The 23,749-nt window shown below is 50.1% G+C and overlaps 1 protein-coding gene and 1 pseudogene across 3 annotated transcripts in view; one reads left to right on the top strand and one right to left on the bottom strand.

Annotated features, from left to right (window-relative positions):
- Positions 1-23,749, top strand: part of LOC101575050 — a 783,209-nt pseudogene that overhangs the window by 100,014 nt on the left and 659,446 nt on the right.
- Positions 1-23,749, bottom strand: part of Pde4b (phosphodiesterase 4B) — a 358,385-nt gene that overhangs the window by 90,974 nt on the left and 243,662 nt on the right. For all 3 annotated transcript variants that reach the window (XM_004633976.3, XM_023718353.1, XM_023718352.1), the window contains exons 3-5: positions 17,548-17,584; positions 17,088-17,158; positions 9,262-9,311 (exon numbers count right to left, since the gene is read on the bottom strand). In XM_004633976.3, the coding sequence (XP_004634033.1) occupies positions 9,262-9,311; positions 17,088-17,158; positions 17,548-17,584 (158 nt within the window). The remainder of the gene's footprint in view (positions 1-9,261; positions 9,312-17,087; positions 17,159-17,547; positions 17,585-23,749) is intronic.

The following is a 23,749-nucleotide window of genomic DNA, read 5'->3' as shown; positions in this document are numbered from 1 at the left end:
CCACACATACACGCAGGCACACATGCATACACACACACACACACCACACATACACGCAGGCAAGAGACAGCTCGCAGCCGAGGTCTGGCTTCTCAGAATCCTAAATAGCTTGGCATGGGTCTTTGTACCCTGCTTTCAAGAGAAACAACCACGCTTCGACGCCACCCTCCCTCTTGAGCCCTCGCTTCCCATTGTATCTTAGAGAATCTGCCACTGGCTTTAATCTATTTCCATAGAGACTGATCTTTATAGTTGCAGGAGGAAAGCATCTTCAACTTCAAAGAAAGACTTTCTTTTAGATCACACAGGGCCTAGGACAGCACTCAGCGGCGTAGTTCCTTCCTGGCAAGTGCAAGGTCCTGAGTTCAATTCCAGGTACAGAAAAAAAGGAAGAAAGAAAGAAAGAAAGAAAGAAAGAAAGAAAGAAAGAAAGAAAGAAAGAAAGAAAGAAAGAAAAGCCCACCTAGAGATGCCCACCTGTCTGTGCACAGTGCACTCCACGACCTCCCGTGGGGTCTGAAATCATGGGCAGTACTGCACGCGTGCATCTATACTATCCTTTCCTTATAAACGCATAACTACGAGAAAATTAAACTTGGAAACTCATCATGGGAGAGGGCACAGCCGCCAACAATAAAATAGGGCGGTTGTCGTGTGAAATAAAGACTACTTCAGCACCAGCGTGGCAGTGACTGACTGTCGCCCTGAAGATCGAGACATCCGCCAAGCACTCACGAGCAGATGTAGCAGGCAGCCTGGACATTCTGGCAGCGTGGTGACTCCCGTCCCGGGCAGGAGAGAGTAAGATGGAGCCGTTCTCGCACTACTCAGAAAGGCCTGCAATTTGCAATGCATGTCTATATTTTTTTCTGGAACTTTCAATTTAAGATTTTTAGACCTGGGCTAGCTGAGGGTAACCGAAACCATAAAACCAAAGCTGATGGTGAGAGCTGACATCTGTATTACTGTGGAAGGGAAGTAAGTCTAGAAAGATCTATGCGGGGCTTTCTGTTTTGGTTGCTTACTGACACCGGCCAGCCTGGGCTCTTAGCAACCTTGCACTGACTCCTGCTCCATGCGGCGAGCCGAGGAAGGCATGTTCTGTAAGATGAATGATACTAATACTGAATAGTTAACCCTCACAACTAACGTATGAGATATAGACATCTTCCATCCCAGTACTGGAGGGGAAGGGGTTGGGACAGGGAAAGGTCAAGTATTTATCCCAAGATCGCTAGTCCTAGAGCTAGCATGTGGCAGAGGCAGCCCGGCTCACCTACAAGCACTATGCAGAGCTTTTCGTGTTTAATCTGAACAATGAGTTTCAGAGAGAGCATATCAAAATCCTCTTTTATTCCAGATTTTAAAAGTCAGGTCTGAGAGAAGTGACTTTCTGATGGCTTGGCTCAGATGCCCAGCTCAGTTCCCCTCCGACGCTACTCAGGTTCCTGCTTTGTGCAGACCTGGTGCTGAGCACTGAGAGACTAGCACACAGAGCTCTCCCTGCCTCAGGCCAGCAAAGGGGCTCCAGCACTGCCCAGGAGCTGGGCATCCAGCATGAGCTAAGAGTGTGCCTAGGAGCCTGCACACGCTCAGCAAGGAGTCCTGGCGCCAGGGGATGACGTCATGAGCTCCAACGCACAGCAGTGGCTCCTTCGCGCGTTCACCGGACGGGTCCATACGGGGGTTTAATTGCACTGTTGACACTTTGAGATAAATAAGTGGGTTCTGCACAGCAGCTTAGGCATGCAGTCTCTGGGACACTCACCATCACTGGCAGAAAGGGCCAAACAAGACCTACTTCATTCTTTTCTCCCATTTCTCTTTTTTTTATTTTTTAAAATATTTTTTTAAAATTTTATTTATTTATGTGTGTGTGTGTGTGTGTGTGTGTGTCTGTGTGTGTGTGTCCAGCTCAGCCCACCAGGGGGCAGGGCTGGCTGGCATGTGGTGCTGGGGAATTGAACCGTGGTCCCTGTGCTTTGCTAAGCTTGTTCTAAGTAGGTGCTTTAGACCACTGAGCCATCTCACCAGCCCTCCCATTTCTCTTAATATTGTCACTTCTTGCTGAAGTGACAGACAATACAGATGTACTTCATGCCCCGAGGGCACATGCAATCCCAGTGGGCCCAGGATGTCAGCCCCACACTTGTGCTCGAGCTAGAGACATTTAGGCAGGCCTGAGCAAAGCCAGAAATGAGCCCTGGACCCTCTCCCAAGCCTGCAAGGGCAGGCCTGGGCCTTCACACACGGAACCTGCCTGCTCCGTGAACATTTACTGGGTACCTGTTAAGCTTTATGCTATACATGGGGACTACAACAAAGGTTGGTATTTGCCGTTGCGATGCTTCTGACTTAGCAGGGAAACATGAACTAAATAATTGTAGTGCTGCATGACAAGTGCAGTCGTGGAGACTCTGAGACAATATTTAGAGTGGTTTGGGGTGAGGGTCATCCAGAAGAGGGCAGACAGGCCGAGGCCAGAGGGATGGGCCTTGGACTTGCCAGTTGGGATGGGAACTGGGTTTTCTGCACAGCAATCTATGCCAGGGGCCTAGGTAGACAGCATTTTACTCCTCGCTCCAGAATCCAGAAATCAGAGAGCACAAAGGACGTGTTTCCAGTGTCCCTGTAAGAAAGTCTCTGAATGGAAGGTACAAATGATATTTTTGGGAAAGGCAACCCAGAGAGAGGGACATCACGTAAAAAGTCAGGGAGACAGGAGAGGCTGGTCCAGGTCACGTGTGGTATCCTGGGGGCCCTGCCAGCATCTGTACTTAGGTAAGGGGTAGGAGCAAAATTAGAGCTCTTTGCATACCTGCAAGAAGTTTGGATTTTAGCTTGAAGGCCAATGATAAACAACACCACAACATGACAAGAACTGGGCTCAGAAGAATAATCCTCGAGCTGGAATGGAGACTGCACTAGGTTGTGGAAGACTGTGAACAGGAACCAGGGTGGCTTAGGCACAAGAAGATTGTGAAGCCCGGGAGAGGTGGCCTGGAGGTGGGGGAGGCTGGAACAGGGAAGGGTAGAAAAGAGACTGAAGGAATTGGCTGTGGTCAGCGACGAGAGCTGAAAGGGTGCCAGGGCTGCTGCTCCATGCCCAGGACGGAAGAGAAGCCACGGTGGTGGGGTGGCTGGTGGCTCTGGGTGTCCAGATGAGCCAGAAGGGCTACCCAGGTGCACAGATGCTGGTATTTGCACCCATACAGCAATGAGGGGAAGGGATCACCTAGTGAGGGGAGGGAAGGGACACCAGGAGGGAGCCATTCTGCAGCCACATTTGAAGAACTCTGCTCAAGATGGCTCCCCGACTTTGCACCTGGGAGAGGGCTGAGTTCAGGCGTGGGCTGAAGTTTTAGCTCTGACTCCAGAAGCTGCCCAGGTAAACAGCTGTCAGGAATACTCGGGGGAGGCAGCTGTTTCCTGAAGGGCTCCCTAGTGCGACTCGCCAGGGAGCTGCATGACCAGGCTTGAGGCAGGCGCCAGCTGGGGTCTGAGAGGACGCACAAGGCACGTGGACAGCCTCCTGCGGGAGGGACGGTTGCAGAGGAAGCCGCCAGGAGCAGTGACTCTTTCGTCCCAGCCTCCTCCTCCGCCTCTTGCTACAGAGCTTGGTGCCTGGTGCCACAGAGCCAGCGCATAAAGGTCGATTCATACAGGAGGGGCTGCAGCTTGGAGCTGTGCAGAGGCGGCTGAAAGGACAAATTGCATGTGTGCGTGCGTGCATGTGCGTATGCGTGTGTGTGTGTGTGTGTGTGTGTTTGGACAAAACTGTTTATTCAGGGAGCTATATATCAAACACAACCTTCCTGGCATACAGTAGCACTCTGCCTGGGTCATTCGTGCTCCTGAATAAACACCGGGATGGGCTGTGTAGGGCAGAGGTGAGGTTCGTTCTTGGAAGTGGGGTACCTCCCTCAGCCAAGTACGGGAGATGGTTCTGGACACAAAACAACCAGACAACAATATCTGGGTATCTTCCTGAGCCTAAAGAAACCAAAGATAAAAGGCAAAAATAAGATGCAAAACAAAGAAAACAAACTGTTTGAAGACAGGTCTGCTACAGTATAAGCTTTTCCCCTCGCTGGCTCAGAGCTAGAGCAAAACCTGTTGGCTGTCTTTGTAAAAACCGTGTCTGTATCTAGGTCCCTGGCAGCGATTCCCCTCTGGGAGGGCCGGCAATCTATTTAATGACTCCATTGACGTCAATAGCATAACTGAAATACTTACTAACATGCTTGAGTCCAACTTTCAGGGGGCTGGGCGGGGAGCGCTTCTCAGTAGTGTGAAAACACGGCCTGGAATCCACGCGGAGCAAACTCAACTCTTGCGGCGACTGGGAGCAGCCAGAGTCTGCGCTCTTCATCAGGCACGTTTAATACGAAGGAATATTCACACTAAATTTAGAATTAATTTTGAGCTGAGGAAACTGGCTGTTAATGAACAGAGTGTTATTTTTGGCAGTGTTTCCTGAAGGGCAGCACTTCAACTGTTCATACTTCAGCTGTTTTGATAATATTTTTGCAACTCCCCCTACCTAAATTCAGACATCTGTGGAATAACTGCAAGGCAGTACAACCAGCTCAGCGATGGCGCTTGGGGCTACCTTTTCTTTAACCGCTATACACAAAAGTAATTCTTACAAAACAGCCACTTGGGGAATTATTCTCAGAATAACTGGGGCTTTTTCCTGTTTGCATTTTTCGTGTCTTTTTTTTTTTTTTTTTTTTTTTTTTTTTTTTTTTTTTTTTTTTTTTTCATGTTCTTCTTTTTTTTTTTTTTTTTTTTGTATGCAGCTGCCTGGACACTCACGGTGGTAATTAAGCTGATTATCCCAATTATTTAGGTCACGTGGCATTCCAAACGCTGAAGAAAACAGTCAGACATCTTTGTTTTTCTTACTCGCCCTTTTTCTGTTTTTCATCTTTAGTTTCCTTTTCTTTTTAAAAATTTCTCAGCCCTGGTCAGAGTCTCTGGTACAAGACTGACTTTAGTCCTACTGGCCCGAAAGTGCCTGACAGTTTGCGCCTTTCACAGGCGCCAGCGAGGGCTCTGCTGTGGCGCCCCACTTCGCCCCGCCAGCTCCGGGCCATCCTGTCCCCAGGAGCCCCACACCTGCCGGCCGGGGCCTTCGCTCCTCCAAGGCCCCGGAAGCCCTAGCAAAGCAGCAGAACTGGACCGGCGTGCCGGCCTTCGGGCTCGCCCCACGTGCCGGGTAGCTCGTTAGCCCCATGCCCACCTTGTCTGTATCTGCTGCGCGGCGAACCTTCAGCAACAGTCCTAACTACGGGATCGACCCCTGCTCAGAAGCAGGCTTCCCGGGAGACACTCTCTCCTTCAGTCTCATCCACTGGGAAGGAGTGCTTCTACCTCCAGCCTGGCCGGTACATCCGAGAAGAAAGGGTTTCCCTGGAGCCCTGGGACAGCCTTAAGGAAGCCTGTCCTCACGTCGGAAAAGCCGTCTCAGACTTCCTGGGCTGCCCCGCGCGCCTCATCTGATGTCCCCAAACTCAGGCCTCTCATGAAACGTGTCCTCAGCGGCTGATGCTGAAAACCACCGTGCCAGGAGGCTGCGGACGCCAGGAGACAGGCTGTCCAGGCACTTTCCTGGCCATTTCTGTGACGTGGCTTGCCGTCAGTTTCACGACTCATAGACTTCTTAATACTATCTGATCATGGTCCTCCTGCTGGTAGGTTTACTGGTAAATGCTGGAATCCAAATTGTAGTAGAAAACATCTTGCCCTACATACTAACTTGGCTTTTAAAATATTACATAGAGTGCATGATATATTTCATTATTAATCAAATCACATGACTCAGAGGGGCTGGCAGTTAAATATTTTTCCTTTTTTTTTTTTTTTTGTAAGGCAGTCATTCTCTAAAGGTAGAACCCACTCGATGACTCTCGTCTTCCCAGCAGATTCTCACTTTAACCGCATATCTATAGTCACTGAGGAGCTGCAGGGACGCGAGGCGAGAGGACCCACCCAGCAGGACCGCGAGGATGCGCTGCGCATGCGCACCGGGGCTTCCCGAATGGCGGGCTTGCTTTCCCGTTGGAAGTAGCCTTGGGGTCTGAAATGCTGACCATTATTTCAGATTTCAGGTTGTATATGTACAGGTTCCAGGCTTCGTGGCCCTACCTCAGGTTTCTTTTATTCATTTTTCCTTTCTTTTTAAAGTTGAACACAACTTTAAAACTAGACTATGTGATCCAAATTGTGACCCTCCGTTAACCTGGCAGCATCCCGCGCTCAGCTCCCCAGGAAGACGCACTGTCACGTGGGTCTTTGGTCTCCATCTACTCTGGCTTTCTCATGCAAGGGGCCAAACTAAACGCCAGCTTTGCATATTTAACTCTTTTTATTCAAACCCTATGCCCAGCATGCTAGAGCATGTTTGTCATCCTAGCTACTTTGAGGCTGAGGCAGGAAGATCCCAAGTTTGAGGGCAGCCTGGCCTACTTGGCAGGACCCTGTTTCAAAATAAAAGTGAGACAAAAGGCAGGGTCACGGCAATGCAGAGGTAGAGGGCTGCCAGCACATGCGGAGCTCTGGACCCTGGCAGAATACACTTAGCACGGATGAGCACTTGCAAGGGCTTTAGGCAGCTATTGATTTCAATGTAACAACTGATTTTAATATACAGGAAAAGAAACACACAACAGAATGTTTTTCATAGCCATAGAGATAAAAATCTTAGCTATTAAGTTTAAATTTTACGAGCCCTTTCTCTCCCAGAAAGACCCAAGGTTTTCTGGCATTCTGGTCCCTTCTACGTTTGCTGTGTTCCTACTGCATGAAAGTCGTCACACTAAAGTGTCGCACCGTAAATGTCAGGGCTGTGTAAGGTGCAGCCCCTACCTTCACAAGCGCAGGCTCCCCGGTGAGCAGGGGTGCTGGCCGGGCCACTGCAGTGTGAAGTTAAATGGTTACCATGGCAAAACGGGCAGTCTCTCCAGCCAAATTAAAGATATTAAGATGCTTGTTCAAAGGAGGGGAGCTTGTGTGGAGCCAGGATTGCTGAGAATGCCCATGGTTTCACAGGAGAGGAGGGGTTTCCAGTGAAGAGGCTCCCCAGCTGAACACTTTGGTTAATGACCCATTTGCAAATGCACCAATTCAACTGTTTGCAAATGCACCAATTCAATCAGGTTTACAATGAATTGAACTTCATTCATGTGGAGTAAGAGAAGGGGCAAGAGGAGGAGGAGAACTATGAGGAGGAGGAAGAGGAGGAGGAAAAGTGGCTTTCTGCTGTTTGTTTCTATGTAAGATGCAGTTCTCTGAGTGAGCCAGGGTTTGATAATAAGCTACATCGCTGTGAAATCTGTTTAAATTATCCTGGGTTTCTTGTCCCTTTCACATTAGGTTTCAATCAAAACACACAAGTTCATTCAGCACCCATAACTGAAAACCTGATCCAATTCATCACCAAAAGTCAGGCTTTAAACCAGCACTCCAGTTCTGTATTCTGTTGCTCTGAGCCATTTATTTTTTGTTGCTCTTCAAAGCTGCTCTTTAAACACACCTCTTTGTCATATGCTGATAAATATTAAAATAACAGGAAAAATCTGCCTGGCTTATTTAAGCTGATAATAAGAACAAAACACGGGATGTGTCTCCTCCTTCCTTTTCTGACTGTGGTTAAATGTTAAGAAGATTTTGAAACCCATAATTACGTAATAATTGGTATCACTGCATTCCCTTCCCAGTGAAAAGCCAGGATGCCTGTAGTTTGCCACAAAGACAGACAAAAACAAATTGCCTAAGTGGCATTGTCATTTCTTCGCTCTGTTGTTTTAAAGAATTTTCTGCAAAAGCGCCTCTAGCTGCCAAGCTATAGTACTGTGGCAGTGATGGCCGGATGACCCTCCGCACAGCTTCTGCAGCTGATGAGCTCATGTAGAGAGCCCTAAATGTCACCTGTCCCCCTAGTGTTTCTCAGTATTTACTCCAAGGAAGGAAAACATTGTCTAAATATGCAAACCGGACATCAAAAACATCTTTCCTAAGCTTGGCAGCCAGTGGTGCCAGCTCACAGGTTGGCCAGTGAGATGAAACGAAGGAGTTTCAAAATGCAGCTTCTTCGATCTCCAAGTGTATATGTGAGCACATTCTATTTTGTTTCTTTTTATAAAACTTCTGAAGGAAATAATACATCCAGCCACTAGGTTTTTGAAGTCCATGGATAGAATACTGTTTACTTCTTTCTGTTTTGTACGTAGGCCTCTCAGCTAAACTCACTTGTACTTAATGTCTTCCTTTCACTTTTATTCTTGCTGTCAATCTTATAAAAATATTTTTAAAAGCATATACCATAAATACTTCAGAAGTCAGGGAGCCAGTTGAATCTACTGCCTTTGTTCTGTTGTGCTAGAAGTTGGGCTTTTATAAATACTTTCGTGATACTTAAGGTCCTAATGCTAGCGGGCGACCACAATGTCCCAGCAGGGAAGACTAGTTTGGGAGGCACGGTGGGTGGTTAGGAGCCCTCTGAGTGAGTTCACCTTAACTGTTCTCCTATAGTTTTGCTGAAATTCACCGCCACATTATGGGGCAGGTTCAAGGGAAAAGCTCCATTTTGGCTTCAGGAAAAGTCATTTACCTCTTCGCGTTTCATGTCAAAGGAGAACTGACACTCAGTGCCTCTCCGCAGTGTTCTTGGGGGTGGGCTTCCACTTGGCAGTACTCAGCGCTGTATCACAGGCAGCCACACAGCTCTGCAGGTGAGAGGCTGGCTCTCCTAAAAGCTACTCCTCAGCAGAACAGAGCTGGGCGGCCTCCAGGAGAAATGGAAAGAAGCCCTGGCTTCACACGTGGAAGGGACAGAGAACCAAGGGGGGTCTTTGGTAGATGCTAAGAGGAAAGCCGCCAGCCCACCCTCGGGGACCCCCAGGCCGGCGTGGGCACTTGGGGTCTTGGAGGCTGGCTCTCCCGGGGTTCTTCCTTGGGCCAGGCGCTGAGGTCGAGAGACGTCTCAGCACAGCTCCACCTGCTGCTCTGCTGAGAGCAAGGCATATCCCCTCCATCCCATCCTGCAAGCAGGGCCACGTGATGGACGGCACGCTAGCACGGTTCTTCACACGTTCCCCACCGAACAAAGGACACTACTGGAAAAGGCTGCTAAGACATGCATTTCTGACGCTCGGTGAGCAGACGAATGTGACTGCTCTGAACATACCCCTGGTTCTAAGTCAGAAGGGCAGTTATGATTCTGAAACATGGAGGTAGACCTCGAGTGACACGGCCTACCTTGCAGGTTGACTCTGGACACGGGAGGCTGGCTGGCCACCGGGGACCTCCTGTGGAGAAGGAGAAGAGAAGGACTGAGTTCATGAGCTCACGCTCCCCTCCTGGAGCTTTCCAGCCCTCACGAGCCATCCACGACACAATGCTGCCTCCGGAAGGAGCACCCATAATATGCGGTAGATGGCTCCATTTCTCTCACATCCTACGGCCTGGAATTTCCCTCCCCATGGCACAGGATGCTCTAACTCCCCAGGAAGGAAGTTGTTTACTCCAGGTCTCTGGACAAGCCCTCTGTTGTGGGTCTTGCTGTTCCGGGAGACTTACAGGAGAAGATGCTGGCATAGGCTTTGCCCCAAAGGCAGGGTAGACTCTAGCTGTGTTGGGCAGTCTGGGAAAAGGCCCCAGGAGGAGAACCCCAAGATACCAAGCAGTTCAAGCTCCCATTTTTGCATCTCATAAAATGAAGACTGAGAGAGGAAAAAGTCATTTAAAAGGCCCCACAGACCCCTAGAAACAAGAATCCGCTTTCTTCACTTAGGGAAGTCCTTGTGGCAGAGCGAGGGTACAGTTGCTGCAGCAAGCCTGCCGGCTCCAGGGCCAAGGGAAACAGTGCACAAGCCCAGGGCTGCCCACACTGGGGCTCCCTCTCCTTTCCTTGCTGCTGCTGTCCTCTTCCTCCTCTGTAGCTCTCCCCTACTTTCACTGGTTTTGCTCCCCTTATTCTTTGTACTGCTTCCTATGCCAGCCTCCACGATGCGCTACTCGAGAAGCTCCCTGGAAGTGGGCGGGGCGGTGCTCTCCGCGAGGACCCATGGCAACTCCTGGGGGCTTCCTACAGCGATCTCCAGGCCCCACCTCTGGACTCACTCACTCTGCAGGCCTGGGCTTGCTCTGCACTCTGTGCTCCTGACAAATTTCCAGGTGCTGCTGATGCCACTCAGCCGAGCAGAGCCACCAGGAGTGAGGACTCCGTGGCAGCGGGCATTGGCAGTGAGCAAGCCAGCAGGCTGCAGCCACGGGTCCTCAAGGCTGGAAGAGCATCAGGCTTACTCGGGGAGCTCTGCAGTCCCTTTCCAGCCCCTGCAGAGCCCTCCTGTAGGCCTGGGAATCTGTGCTACTCATGCGTTCATTCCCAAGCCTGGGGGAGTTTGAGAGAGAAGCGGTGTCCATTGCTAGGTTCTCGGGGCTGCACACCCATCTCTGGTTCCCCAGGGATGCAGCCACTGTGACCCCTTACCCTGTACCTGTAGAATTTCTGGAAAGAGTCTGGCACTGCTGCCGTTTTACCAGCTGGGTGATCCTAGGCACCGTCTGTGGTACCAGTGCCCACATGTGACAAAGGAGGGAACAGTCATCCAATGATTGCTCTACTCTAGTAGTGCGGTGCTGGGGACCTCTTGGCCTCTGCTTGGAGTATTTTAAGGACAATGGACAGGAAGCTCAGGAAAGCAGAGAAACACGCCCAGGCCTACGTGGTTTCTACAGCCAAGATGCTCAGGCTCAAAGTGCAAGCTCCCCCAGGCCTACGACTGGTAACGCCTGCACCCATACTGAAGGTTGTTTTCCAAGAAAATTGAGAGATTAAATTCTAAACTCCTGGGTTGGGCAAAGAACTTTGTTCTCTGGCCCCAACGCACTTCCTAGCATATCTCCTACACCTCTCCCCATCCAATCTTTTGTCTCCAAGCACAGACTGGCTGAGGGCTTTCACGGATCCTGTACTTCTGCTTGACAGAAATTTCAAATTGGGACTCAAACAGGCACTGTCCACAGTGCATGATCAACAGAAGGTGCGTTGGATCACAGGGAAATTAATTCCGTGCAGGCAGCGAAGGACTGTCCCCAACTCGGGGCCACCAGGCAGGCATGCCCTCCCACTTGCCAACTCCTGGATGATAAGTATCCAATGGAAGGATAAAAGAGTGAATGCGCAAGTGGATGGATGGACGAGCAGGTGGGCAGGTGGAGGAAAGAGCCGGCTGGAGGCTGCGGAGGCCACCCTGCATCGCTTCCTCTCTGTGGACACGTGACATCTCTTCCCACAGTGCTTAGCCTGCTCCTCTGCTGGGCAAGCAAACTCTGTCCCCCCTGAATGTGGCCCTCAGCCTTCAAAATCCAGCCATCCTCTCCAAAGGATGCCAGGCCTGTGGCTGAGAATGGTGCTTCCTCTAGTCTCCTATGGAGTTTTATCTGCGCCACTAGGGTCATTCCTTCCTGTTCAGCTCACGTAATCGTAACATCTGCGCCCCTTATCTGGGACCCGTGGGCAACAGGAGGTAGAGCTGACCCTTCCTCATTTCCCCTGCAGGATCCGCCAACATCCAGGAGGATAGTGTAAATTCGGAGCACGCTGGCCGACCCCTGACTGGACGACGTGTTGATGTGAAAGTATTTGAGGGGCCAACGGCCCGGGGTGAACGCTTCCTCAGCTTCCTCCTCGCAGGCGGTTTGGGCTCTGTTCTGAGTGCGCATGCTCCGGTGCTGCTGCACGGTGCATACCTTGCGCGCAGAACACCTGACCGTCTTTCAGTCGCTGCCTCGCTTTCTCGTCCCAGCCACCCCTCAGCAGACCAGGCCTCACCTGTGCTTTGCTGCATCCTGGGCCCGCGCGGCCCTATTCCTCCGCTCGAACAATCGCAGTTCCCATCTTCCCCTCTGCCTCCCCAGTGCACCAGCGAGACATGGAAGCCAAGCTTGTGCTGAGTTCACAGCTGCCCTGCTGCGCGCCAGCATCATATCTGGGGGACACACGTGTCTAACAAACGTCTGCTAGATTCGCTGTGCATCGGGATGTTTCTGCTTTGCATCTCTGCCTGAGTTCCAAACACTTTTGTGAAAACACTCTCAGATCTAGGATGGAAATCTCAATGTTCTTTAAAATTTTCTTTAATCATTCATTCATTCATTCATTCATTCATTCATTCATTCATTCATTTGATACAGGGTCTCTCTATGCAGCTCAGACTTGTAGTGTTCCTTCTGTCTCAGCCCCCCCAGCACAGGGATTACAGGTGTGCGCCACCACGCCCGGTTTTGGTCTCTGCACGGGCTGACAGGGCATGTGGTACAGGGGATCAAACCCAGGTTCTTGTGCTTTGCAGGCAGGTGCTTAGACTGCCGGGCTACCTCCCCAGCCCCTCAACTTTCTTAATGGCGTGGCTGCTCACAGCACCCTGTTCACTCAGTGACTACTGGAAATCACACTTGTGACACACATCCCTGTGTCCCAGAAATTATTTTTGAAAATGTGGTTTTATTTAGAGTTGCTAACTCATGCAAGCAGCTCTGTGCAGAAGCTTTGGAATGGCAGGACTGCGTCTGCCTGGTTTGTCACTCATGCCTGACACCTGCTGCAAAGCAGATTCAGTACATGTTCAACGTTCAAGTGGCTTCTGGGAGCCACAGTAGTACTCACAGGCATGACAGCACCAGCTACCAAACTGGAATGTGTGCAAAAGAAAATCAACTCCGTGTCTGATTTCCAATAGTCCCTAATGGAAAAGTCAGTGAGTAACACGCCTGGCTGGTGGAGGGGAGAGGAGGAACCCTATCACTTCATACCTTCCAGCTCTAAGCTCTGAGCAGAGTGCTGGGCTGTAAATAGGACTGCAGGATCCTACTCTAGCCTCAGGCACTTTTCAACAGTGTGACCCTCGTGAGGGGAGAGCGGGCAGCCCCGAGCCTTTACTGCTGATTTACAATGTGCTAGGTCCTGAGCAGGGGGTTTTCCATCTCTGTCTTCACTTACTCTCAGGAAATTTGGCTCAGATTTTTCCAGTTCTGAAGGCTCAAGAATTTATGATTCTCAGCTAATTTAAATCCCAGGCCAGAGTACAGAAAGCAATGAAAGGTCTCAGATTTCCAGATATAACAAAAAATTGAAGTGGTTATTAGTTCTCTCCCGAAGATTACAGCCCTTTTGACCAAATAATGCTTTGTGAGAATGTCAGTACAAAGATGTGACGTGGTTGCCTGACTGCCACACGTGGCATCTGTGATGTGTGGCAGAGGTGGATGACGAAGGAGGGCACTTTGCTCCCAGCTCTGTGTTCAGCTCCTGACACAGGACGGCTCCACTGGCACGGCCAGGAGCCAAAACATGCTTCTGGGGTGCTTATAAATAAGTCTCTAATGTGGCTCTAAACGAAAGCCACATTTGCAAACTTAACTCCTAGGACAAAAGAAATGTAGGTTTTAATTTACAGCCAAGAAACGGCAGTTCAAGCAAGCCTCCCTCCACAGGACAGCTGATGAAAGTGCAGAAAAATCACCTCAGCAGCAGAGTGGGGAATCTCACCCTTTGGGGAGCAAAGCTCAGCAGACAATGGACAGCTTTTGTGCAGAGCAAAGGGCCAAAGATAAAAGAAGCTTCAGCTCCAGAGAAACATAGTTCTATCTGGGAGTTCCTTTTCATACAACAAACCTCTTGAACCAGATGTCTCCTGAAAACCCCTCCAAGGATGTAATTATTGCTTCAGTGTTACAGTCAAGCCAGGGAGCAGAACCCAGGTCAGTTATCCGAGAGAGCACCTTCTGAAGCCATGCGTCCTGCAGTTGCATCCTTCGGTGTGAATTACTCTTGTGTGTGAGTGTGCCTGTCTGCTCCTGGCAGAGGCCTCATCTCTGGCCTCTTCTCTTGCATTTTCCTCTGTTGTTTCAGGACCTTGAGTTTCCAGGACTATTGTGGGATGCATTGAATGCACCTTGAGCTCTCCAACCTGCAGCAGCAGGTGGCCAAGCCTCATCCCTCACGTCCCAACCTGGACTATGCTGAGCCCTCTGGTCTCCCTTAGGAGATGTGCCAGTGGATCTTTGTCCTGCCTGCAATTTTTGTTGTTTGGCCTTAGTTATAAAGAAGTACAGGAAATTACTAACATGATCAGCTCTGGAGATGGATTTGAGAAAAGTCAATAGATGCATCTGTCTTGCTATTGGAGAGCTGTTCTGGTTGGTGGTTGTGGCCACACAAAGCAACGAAGGTGACACCAGGACCACGAGGGTGGGAATGGCTTTGGGGCAGGGCTCTGCATGGCGAGTATGGCTCTCAGACACTTGGTTCCTAAAAGTTAACATGGCCCCAGGACAGTAAGGCCATATATAGACCTGATTTTTAAGAAAGAGTGGAAGCTGACACAGCTTACTAACCAGCAGGGTGAGGCTGCAGGCCCTAATACTGCGGTAGAGGAGAACCCCAACCCTGGGCCACCTCCCATTTGGGGCTGTGCCATAGGGCAGCTCTGAGTCTGCCTATGCTAAGAAGGCTTTGGCTGTTTGCTTACCCATCCTCCCCCTTCAGCCCCACTTCCACCATTTTGGTCCCTGGTGTCACTCTCCTGTGTTTGTTCCTGAAAACACTGGCTCAGCTCACATCTTCACCTTCAGGCTCTCTGACCTTTGCCTATTCCTAAGTTCTTCCTAAAAAGCTCTCTGCTCTGAGCCTTGCAGAGCTTTCTTCCCATACCTGACCCAGATGACCAACAAAGTGCAGTGAAGGGGAAGTGTTTGTCACATGCCGCAGGCATACTGCTGCAGCTGGGTCACATGGTCTTGATGGCACACCTGCATTTTGGCCGCAGCCTGTCTGTCACATGGGCTCAAGTGTGCAGCTTTTCATCTCTCAGCATTGTCATCATGTTGGTGACTACAACATTTCCAAGTTAGGATTTTCGGATCAGGAGTACGCACCCCGAACACTGCACTAAAATCAGTCCAGCCTTCTCTCAATCACATTAACCCCAGCTGGCCAGCCAGGTGCCTTGGAAGCCAACCTCTCCCACTGGAACTTTGGTTTTTATTAGCCCAGGCCTGCTGCATGTGACCACTGCACCCTGTATGAGCTGCTGCAAGGTATAACTCATCCTTTTGTCATCCCCCTCCTGATCCCTTTCCCTTTGAGGAAGATCCCTCCTCTCTACTTCCTATGATCTCTCTTTTATTTTGTTCTTTATTTAGATTTTAGGTTTTCCACCTAAGAGAAACCTTTTATTCCGCTCAGCATTGCGGTCTCAGTGTGCTACAGCGATTCAAGTTTATCCTTCTTTATAGCAGAGTACTACTCCATGGGGTGTAAATACCACATTTTAAAAACCCATTCACCTCCTGATGGAAGCAAGCTGCTTCCAAGATGCAGCCGTGATGAGCTGCGCTGCTGTAAACATGACTGCGTGGATCCCTGCAGTGTGACGTCTTCAATACTTTGGGGAAGATAGCTGGACAGGCCATGTCTGGGTGGAATGGGAGTCCTATTTTTAGTTGTTGGGAGGCTCTCCACAGTGACGTCCACCTTGGCTCCCACAGTGCCTTCCATTCCTGCTACCCACACTGAAGCTTTCCCTTTTCCCCACAGCACCACCAGCACGTGTTACCATTTATCCGCTCTCTTGGAGGTGGCCATTCTCTCTGGGGCAAGGCAGAATCTCAGTATTGCTTTAATTTGCATTTCTCTAATGGCCAGTGATGACAGCGGGCCACTGCGCTGCCTTTAGCTGGAGAGTGACTCTGGTCACACAGCTTGTGGGAAAGTTTGCCCTGCTGAAAGTTTAGAGAAGAATTTAGAGGAGGGGACACCCATGGGAATGACCCCACTGGGGCAAATACATTCGCTCACAAGGACGCTTTGAAACCAGTTAGAGGACAGCGGAAGTTGTCCCTGAGAGCAGATTTTGGTCTCACTTTTAACAAGCTTGATTCATCCAGTTCTGGATGAGGCAAAGCAAGTTGCAGGGTGACTCGGCAAAGGTTGCAGGGCTCGGGTGCCCTGCGGTGAGTGCTGGCTGAGAAGTCGGGAGCTGCGGGGTTCCTCGAATGTGTCTTTAGCGTATGGCACATTTGTCGGCCAGTTGTTGGGTTTCTGAAGGCTTGGGCTTATCTTAGGCAAACAAACAAGAGGTGAAGTGACCAGTCTTCTATGTATTCAGTACTGAAGGATGAGCACACAGCCTTCGCACGCAGTTATGTGATCTGCCGTTTTGAAAAGCTTTTATTTAGAGACACACTCCCACTGAGCTGCTAAGTTGCCCAGCCTGGGCTTGAACTTGGGATCCTCCTGCTGCAGCCTCTTGCAGCTGGGATCACAGGGGTGTACCTCCACATCTGGCCAAATGAATGGTTTTAAAAGCCTCCCTCAGCCTTACCATCCAAGGGTCATGGGTTCTGTGACCCTCAGAGACAGAGATGAGCTTTTCAAACACACAGAAAACTGAACTTGACAGCACCTAGATTAGGCTCACAGGTTGTGATGACTTGGGAGAAGACAGTTACTGCAGGGAACAGCTCTATGCTTTCACATCACAGCTGAGGAGACCACGGCTCAGCAATGCTGACTGAAAAGAGCGGCTGCGCAGCTCAGGGCAGAGGAGAGAATAGTTGTGCTCTTTTTGTCAACTCCACGAACCTGTTTATATAGTACCAAAAAATGAAAACTGCAGCAACTTGGACTTGAACTTTTGATTATGTTTAATCTTAAGGGGGCTCTGTATTCATTAATTTCCAAAAGAAAAACATTTTTAATAGCTTTTGTGGTCTTTACTGCTGAAGTGGCAGATAGGTGACATCTAAAAAATTCCTCCTCTCATTTTGTTGTATTTCTACCGTGTGCTAGGTGTTCAAGGTCCAAAAATTAATAAAACTCAAATCAGACCATTTCTGGTAATTTCCAGCCTGCTCTCGATTTCTATGGCTCTCTAGCGCCCCTTCAGATTCCACTGCGTGCTTGGCGTCGCTTATGCGGAGGGCAAGAGTCCGTGCATGGCTGTGCGTGCTCCTTTGGGGCTGTTCAGGGCTTTCTGCGTCAGGGGCAGGAGTTCCCAACTGCACAACCTCGCACTTACTTGTTGGATGCTCCATGGAGGTTTGTCAGCAGGGTGAAGTTGTTCCTCACACTCCGCAAGCTGGCCAGCACCTCGGAGGAAGATAGTCAAACTGTTAAGGCTAGAAGTGACCCAAGGCCAGGTTCAGCGGCCACGTCTAGAAAGCACACCCGGGGCTGGCCAGGTAGCTCCGCAGAGTAAAGTGCCTGCTTAGGGAGATGCAGGGACCAGGGTTAGATCCCCAGTGTGTCGTGCTGGTCCCATCCCTGGGGTGCACTGAGATGGTGACTGAGACTGGGCTCGGTGGCACGCTCTATAATCCCAGCACTTGGGGAGGCTGGAAACAGGAGGATCACTACGAGTCCGATCTATGTAGTGAGACCCTGTGGACCCTGTACTAAATACAAAGCAAGCAAGCAAGCAAGCAAGCAAGCATACCCAGGGTAGAGGAAGAATGAGCCAGGGCAAAGGTGACACATACCTGGGCAAAAGGAGTGACAATCAAGTCATCACCGTGCCTAGTGAAAAGAGAGAAGAGACATATTTTAAAATGTGGTCCACTTATAGATCCAGGGTCTCAGTGGGCGCTGCTGACTAGATGGGTGGCAGCCACCTGGTTACCATGGAGGCTGGCTGCCGTCCTGCCTGCAGAGGATTCACTATTAGGCAGACGCAGGGCTTCCAAGAGCTGAAAGAGGAAAAAGCAGCTCCGGGTCCACGACGCCCAGACCCATAGTGATTTCACAGGGAAGCCTTTAGAGGACCCCTCTACCCTCAGGCTGCAGGCCCCTTAAGGGCCGACCCAGGGATTTTGGCTGCCAGAGCCCAGGAATCCAGAGGGGCACTGCTCCGAGGCACACGCAGCATCGGAAAAAGTGGCCTAACAGTCTGGATAAAGGGTAACTTTGGATTTCCTGGCTTTTGTTGATTTAAACCACAGCCTTAACGCCGTTTAAACACAGATTTCTGTCTGGGAATTCCATTACTATTTTGTTATTAACATCACTTTTTTTTCTTAAAGTACCCTAGCAAAGCTTGTAATACCAGCATGTACACTGTCCTTACTAGAGCCACGCACGGGCACTTGTGTGGGCCCTAGTGCCTGATCTAGCCATGCCTCGCATCTGGAACCTCTGTACTCGGGACTGGTCCAACGTGCTTCTTCAGAGAGGCATTTTCTCTAGTTCTCACTCACTAACTCTATTTACCCACCAAGCTCTCCGTGGAAGGGTTTAGGACACAGATGGCCCTAGTCCCGAGATCGGATCCGTGCGTCGTAGCAGTGTGAGTCCTAGCAGTGCCACAGGAGCTGGCGACACTGACCTCCCTCCTCTGCTCCCCCCCACTGCCACGAAGACATGGCTTAGCTGTGCTTGGGAATACAACCAACAATTACGAAGCAGCTGCCCTGTGCCAGCCACTATGGGAGGTCCACACTGGGCCACACACAGACACAGACACAGACACAGACACAGACACACACACACACACACACACACACACACACACACACACAGAGTCTCTCTCTCTCTCCCTCCCTCCCTCTCTCCTTGCTTTCTTTCCCAACATGGGCTTTTCACATTGGGTCCTCACAAACACGGTGCTTTCCTATCTTTGTCTTTAGACACACAGTTCCTTCCAGCCAATCTAGCAAGGTTCTTTTGCATCCACTTTCAGGAGTGAAGACGAAAAGCACGGAGATAAAGAGGCAGCGTGCTTGGTGTGACCTCGGCCCGGGAGGCCTTCTACTGGCGTTCTCTCATTTGCTCTTTGCAATAGCCTTGTGGGGCAGGTACTCTTACTTATATATAGTTCTATAGCTATAGTTATGCAGGACCTCTCAGTGGGTTAGCAGTTCTCGCCTAGCACGCAGCTGAGAAGTGGAAGAGCTGAGGCTGTTTTACTCCCCAAATTTGTTCTTTTAAACATACGCTTCCTACTTTGCAAAGGTGGCACAACATGGCAAATCACATCACACCCTCAACCTTCTGAGAATCTGGGATCCTCAAAATCAAAACCAAGTAGGGGAGACAAAAATATATTTAGAACCGAAACGACACTAGTCCAGACTGAGATCCAGAACAGCAGATGCCTCGCTGGGTCCAAAGGCGAGGTCAGCGACAGGCTGGAGGAGGCAGAAAAGATGGACAGGGGAGCGGTATTTGAGAGGAGCCTATAGGAGCAGGTCTTTTTTTTTTTTTTTTTTTTTTTTTTTTTTGTCTTCTCGAGGCAGAGTCTAACTAAGCAGCTCAGGCTGTCCTTGAGATCACTTTGTAGCCCAGATTAGTCTTGAACTCACAACAATCCTCCTGCCTCTGCCTTCCAAGTGCTGGAATTATAGGTGTGCGCCACCACACCTGGCAAGGAGCGGGTCTTAAAAAGGCAAGACGCAGAGCCTGGCAATGCCTAGAGGGTCAACACAAAGGCACTGAAATGAGAGAGCACTGCACAAGCTTGTGGGGTGAAAGCACTAAGAGCCTTAGGCTCCCTGCCTGAGCACCTAGGCATAGCCAAAAGCAGAAGAGTGAAGAACAAAGCAAGGTCTCATTGTGACGGACATGTGCGGTGAACTGCCACACACACTGTCCCTGCCCAGCCTCTCAGGACAGACTTGGAGATGACAGAAAAACCTTGCCATTTGTTCCTGTTTCTAATGTGAAATTCACGTCGTTCAGTAGACATCAGGGTGAGTCGGAGGACGAGGTAAAGAGTCCAGCAGATCTGTGACTCTACCTTAAAATGAAATAAGCCAACAGTCATACATGGATAATGCTGGGAGCTGGCACATGGAGGCCGAATCGTGGGGTCACCACATGGCACACACTGCCTAGTGATTAAGGGGAGGCGAGCAGACATGGGGGCGCCGCATCAGCAGGAATGCCTTGCTGTGGAAGCCTAAGGCTTAGAGGGCAAGTGTCCAGCAGCCAGAGCAGATTTGCGGCCCCTGATGTTGGCTTCCTGATGGCTCTGAGCTGCACAGCTAATGTGTTCGGGACAGTGACTAGTAGCAGATCATTATCAGATGGATTATCAGATAATTTCTAGTAAGTCTAGGAAAACACAAGGAAAAATGTCTGTAGATTACAGAAGTATTCTGAATGTTTAAAAACAGTGATTTGATCTATTACTAATGGAAAGTACCCTGGCATCAGAGATGCAAAAGCCTCGATTACAAAAACTGGATTCCTGCTGGTCTAAGGAAAGGAGCTCAATTTGTTTTGTCTTCTTTTTAAATTATTTTCCTCTTTTCCCTCTTCTTACTTTCTTTTCTTTTCTTTCTTCGTCCAAATCTGCATACATCTATCTGGTAACATGAACAACTAACCAGAATACAACACTATGCAATACAATGCATACTGTGAAATTCTTATTATTTTATTTGGTGAAATTCTGTGCCTTTCTTCTTTTTTTATATTTTAGGGAAGGGTCTCCAGGGTGTTCAGGGTCTCACTACTAGATTGGACTTGTAGTGATCCGCCTGTTTGCAGCCTCCCAAGAGCTGGGATTACAGGTGCGCGCCACCATGCTCTGTCTCAGGTGCCAGCTTAGTGCTCCCCGAGGGTGGGGCCAGCACGGCAGGCCCGGGGATGAACCCCCAGCCCCTGAATCTGCTTGCAGACACTTTAATCCGCTGAGCTATTTGGCCAGCCTTTCTGTACCATTTGTAATTTTTCTATTTTAATACTATTTTGTACTTTCTTTAAAAAATAAAAAAAATTAAAGAGAAAGAAAAGGAAAAAAGAAAAAAACTGATGTTAATTGATTACCCTGGCTACCAGACAGGGCAAATTCCTCAGGAATATTTAGATATTCAAAAGTATGTCATGAACACCATCTAGTGATAAAACTGCACATTGCACCTTTATGGAGTGAGAACTCCATTCTGTGACCACTGGGTCTCAGAAATGGGTCTCTGTTTAGTGGGGGTCTGCTTCCAGAAGGGTCCCCGCTTTCCAGAGGGCGGAATGCTACATCTCAGTCCCAGGCCCTCAACTTTATGAATCTTTTTAGCCCCTGCTTTCTCCCTACACATGATCGCATTCATCCTTTGTAGAAGCCGCTATTAGTCTGTCCTACAGAGAGGTGGGTTAGGAGACACGCTTTGACATGAGACAGCCACCGGCTGGCTCTCAGTTGCGCCACAGTCTGCTGGGAGCCCCAGGCGACCTCCTGAGGTCTCCGGCTCATCTGTGAAATGTGGTCCTGCGAGAACGAAATGAGTCAGGTTTCTACTATTAAGGACTACTGGACTATATTGGAATATTTTGCTGAATTCACACAACTATAATATTTAAATGACAGTGGAATGCTCTTCTCTGACAAAACTAAACAAAAAAAGGGGGATACAAATGAACAACCATTTTGTATCTGTATATTCAAAATAGTTATGATAGATACACAGCTGCATTCTCTTAGTTCAATGAATAGAGAGATTTGTTCTAATAGTGACTGTGGACAGGATATCATGTCTACATCTTGTATAATGGATAACCACTAAGACAACAATATGCAATGTATTAAGTATTGAAACTGTCCTACTAATCAGTTTTGAAACTGTCTCATTTTTCCCAATAAAATTATTTCTTTAAAAAAGAAAAAAAAAACAGAATGAAATGAGTTCTCGGCATGCACCATGCCCACTGGCAGTGGTTGGCACGAAGATCACTGTGTTTATTTCACCACAGGGACATCTTTACTACCATATGTAGAGCTGTGTGTCTACCTTCCTAATTGGTAAGATTTTCTTCAAGACGCTCAGGCCTGTCCCTGTGGCTGCCATGGGTGTCCGTGTTTATTGTACTCTATAGCTTACCCAGCGCTTCCTTAGACAGAATTTCCTGTGATGAAAGAGCGCTCCGAGTCCCAGGGAATGACACAACTGCCCAAGTTATTGGTCAAACTTGACACCTCCCTTCCCGCCCCTCATGATCAACCACCGGTCCCTGTTGACCCTGACTTGCAATACGCACTGGGTGTCCACGTCCTGCTCTGGGGCAGAGCCCCGTGCTCTCTTCTGCAGGTCACCAACGCATCTCCAGTTGGTTCTTGCGCCTGACCCCTGCCCAAGCTTTCCTTCACAGTGCGATTGGAGATGTCTTGATTTTTTTTCCTTTTTGAGACAGCGTCTTGCCATGCTGTTCAGGCTGGCCTTGAGCTCACTTTGTAGTCCAAGCTTGTCTCAAACTCTCAACGATCCTCCTACCGCAGCCTCCTGAGCGCTGGGATTACAGGTGTGCGCCATCGTGCCAGGCCAAAGTTACCCTGAAAACTGATGATCGCGCTTTCCTGCTTTAAAAAGCCTCGGCATTTCCCGCTGCTCGCTGTGCGCATGGAGGCTGCTCCTTGTCTTCCCAGCGCGGCTCTCTCCCATCTCCAGCCAGATCAGCCGTTCCCTGCCCCTCACACCTTCTCCCTCAGCCACACAGAGCCGCGACCCCCACGACGGCCCCCACGGGGAGCCAGTCGCACCCAGCCGCTCCTCTGCAGCACCCTCTGCCCTGCCTGGCTCCACTCGCTTGGGAAACCTGCACTGCATCCCTGCCACCTTGAAGGCATTCACCCCATTCCTCTCAATCTCCCCACTCCTCAAAGGTGCAGAAACTGCCCTCATTGTTAGCAAAGTACCTGTTAAAGTACGTGTGTATTAAAAGAATGAATAAGATCCCCCGTAGCAGGATCAGAAAGGCGGCGAGCAGGGATTAGAGGCCTTTCTTGTATACTCAGTGTCACTTAGAGGTGACGGGCGGGACTCAGGCACGCGCGGCTTCGGCCTCTCGGACTCCTTGGTTCGAGCCTCGGCTCCCGTTGGGCACTTCCAGCGCCCCTGCCTTTACAATGAAAGTATCATAGACAGCACGTCGGGGCACGGAGGTCAGAGGAACTAGATGGGCTTTACGTAGCCCGGCCACACAGGCCACGACCCATAAACGTGCCTTTTCCTCACAGATAACGTGGAAATTACAGAAGAGGTTCTGTGTCTTAATGTCCGGCTGGTAGCTGGGGCTGTGGAATCCTCAGTGTCCTTTGCGGGTAGCTGGTCGACAACCGGTCGTAAACACGAGGGGCTTCGGTTTGGGCTTGCCCGCGTGGCTCTGGGTCTCCTGTTCCCTGACAAGGCTTCCCGGAGGTCGCTGGCCCTCGGGTGGGTGGCAGCGACAGCGGCTCCCTGCACACCCTGCAGGCTTGGCAGAAGGATGCCCGGGGACAGCAGCGCGGCCCCCTTCCGGGGCTCTGCAGGGGGCTGATCCAGCGCTGCCCGCCCAGGGTGGATGCTGCCCCAGAGCTAGGGGCCAGAGCAGGCCTCCCCGGCCCTGTACTTCGTGCTCGTGGAAATCTGTCTCAGCACGAGAAGGCATTATGCTAGTTGGAGATGGCGGTGATGCAGCAGCTGCGCAGAAGGACCAAGCAGAGCCACATCCGGGGTGACGCCGGTGTTTCCTGCTGGGACTTGGGGCATCTCATTACCCTTCGCTCCAGAGGCTTACTCTGGTCTCTCCCTCAGCAACCGAAGCCCCAGCCATCTCCAGCTAGCCCTTCCCACATCTTGTTCTTATTCCCGCGCTTCCCACCCGTGCTTCCCCCCACCCCCCACTCTTCTGCAAGACTTCCCAGAAGCCAGGCTTCAGAGCCGCCGTTTCCTCTCCAATCAGGGCTCAGCACGGTGGGCTTATGCAGCTTCCGGC

This window comes from Octodon degus, unplaced genomic scaffold (genome assembly GCF_000260255.1).
Source record: "Octodon degus isolate 3935 unplaced genomic scaffold, OctDeg1.0 scaffold00057, whole genome shotgun sequence".
NCBI classification, from domain to species: Eukaryota; Metazoa; Chordata; class Mammalia; order Rodentia; family Octodontidae; genus Octodon; species Octodon degus.
Note: the sequence above shows the minus strand (reverse complement) of the source record. Positions and strands in the feature narration are given on the sequence as shown.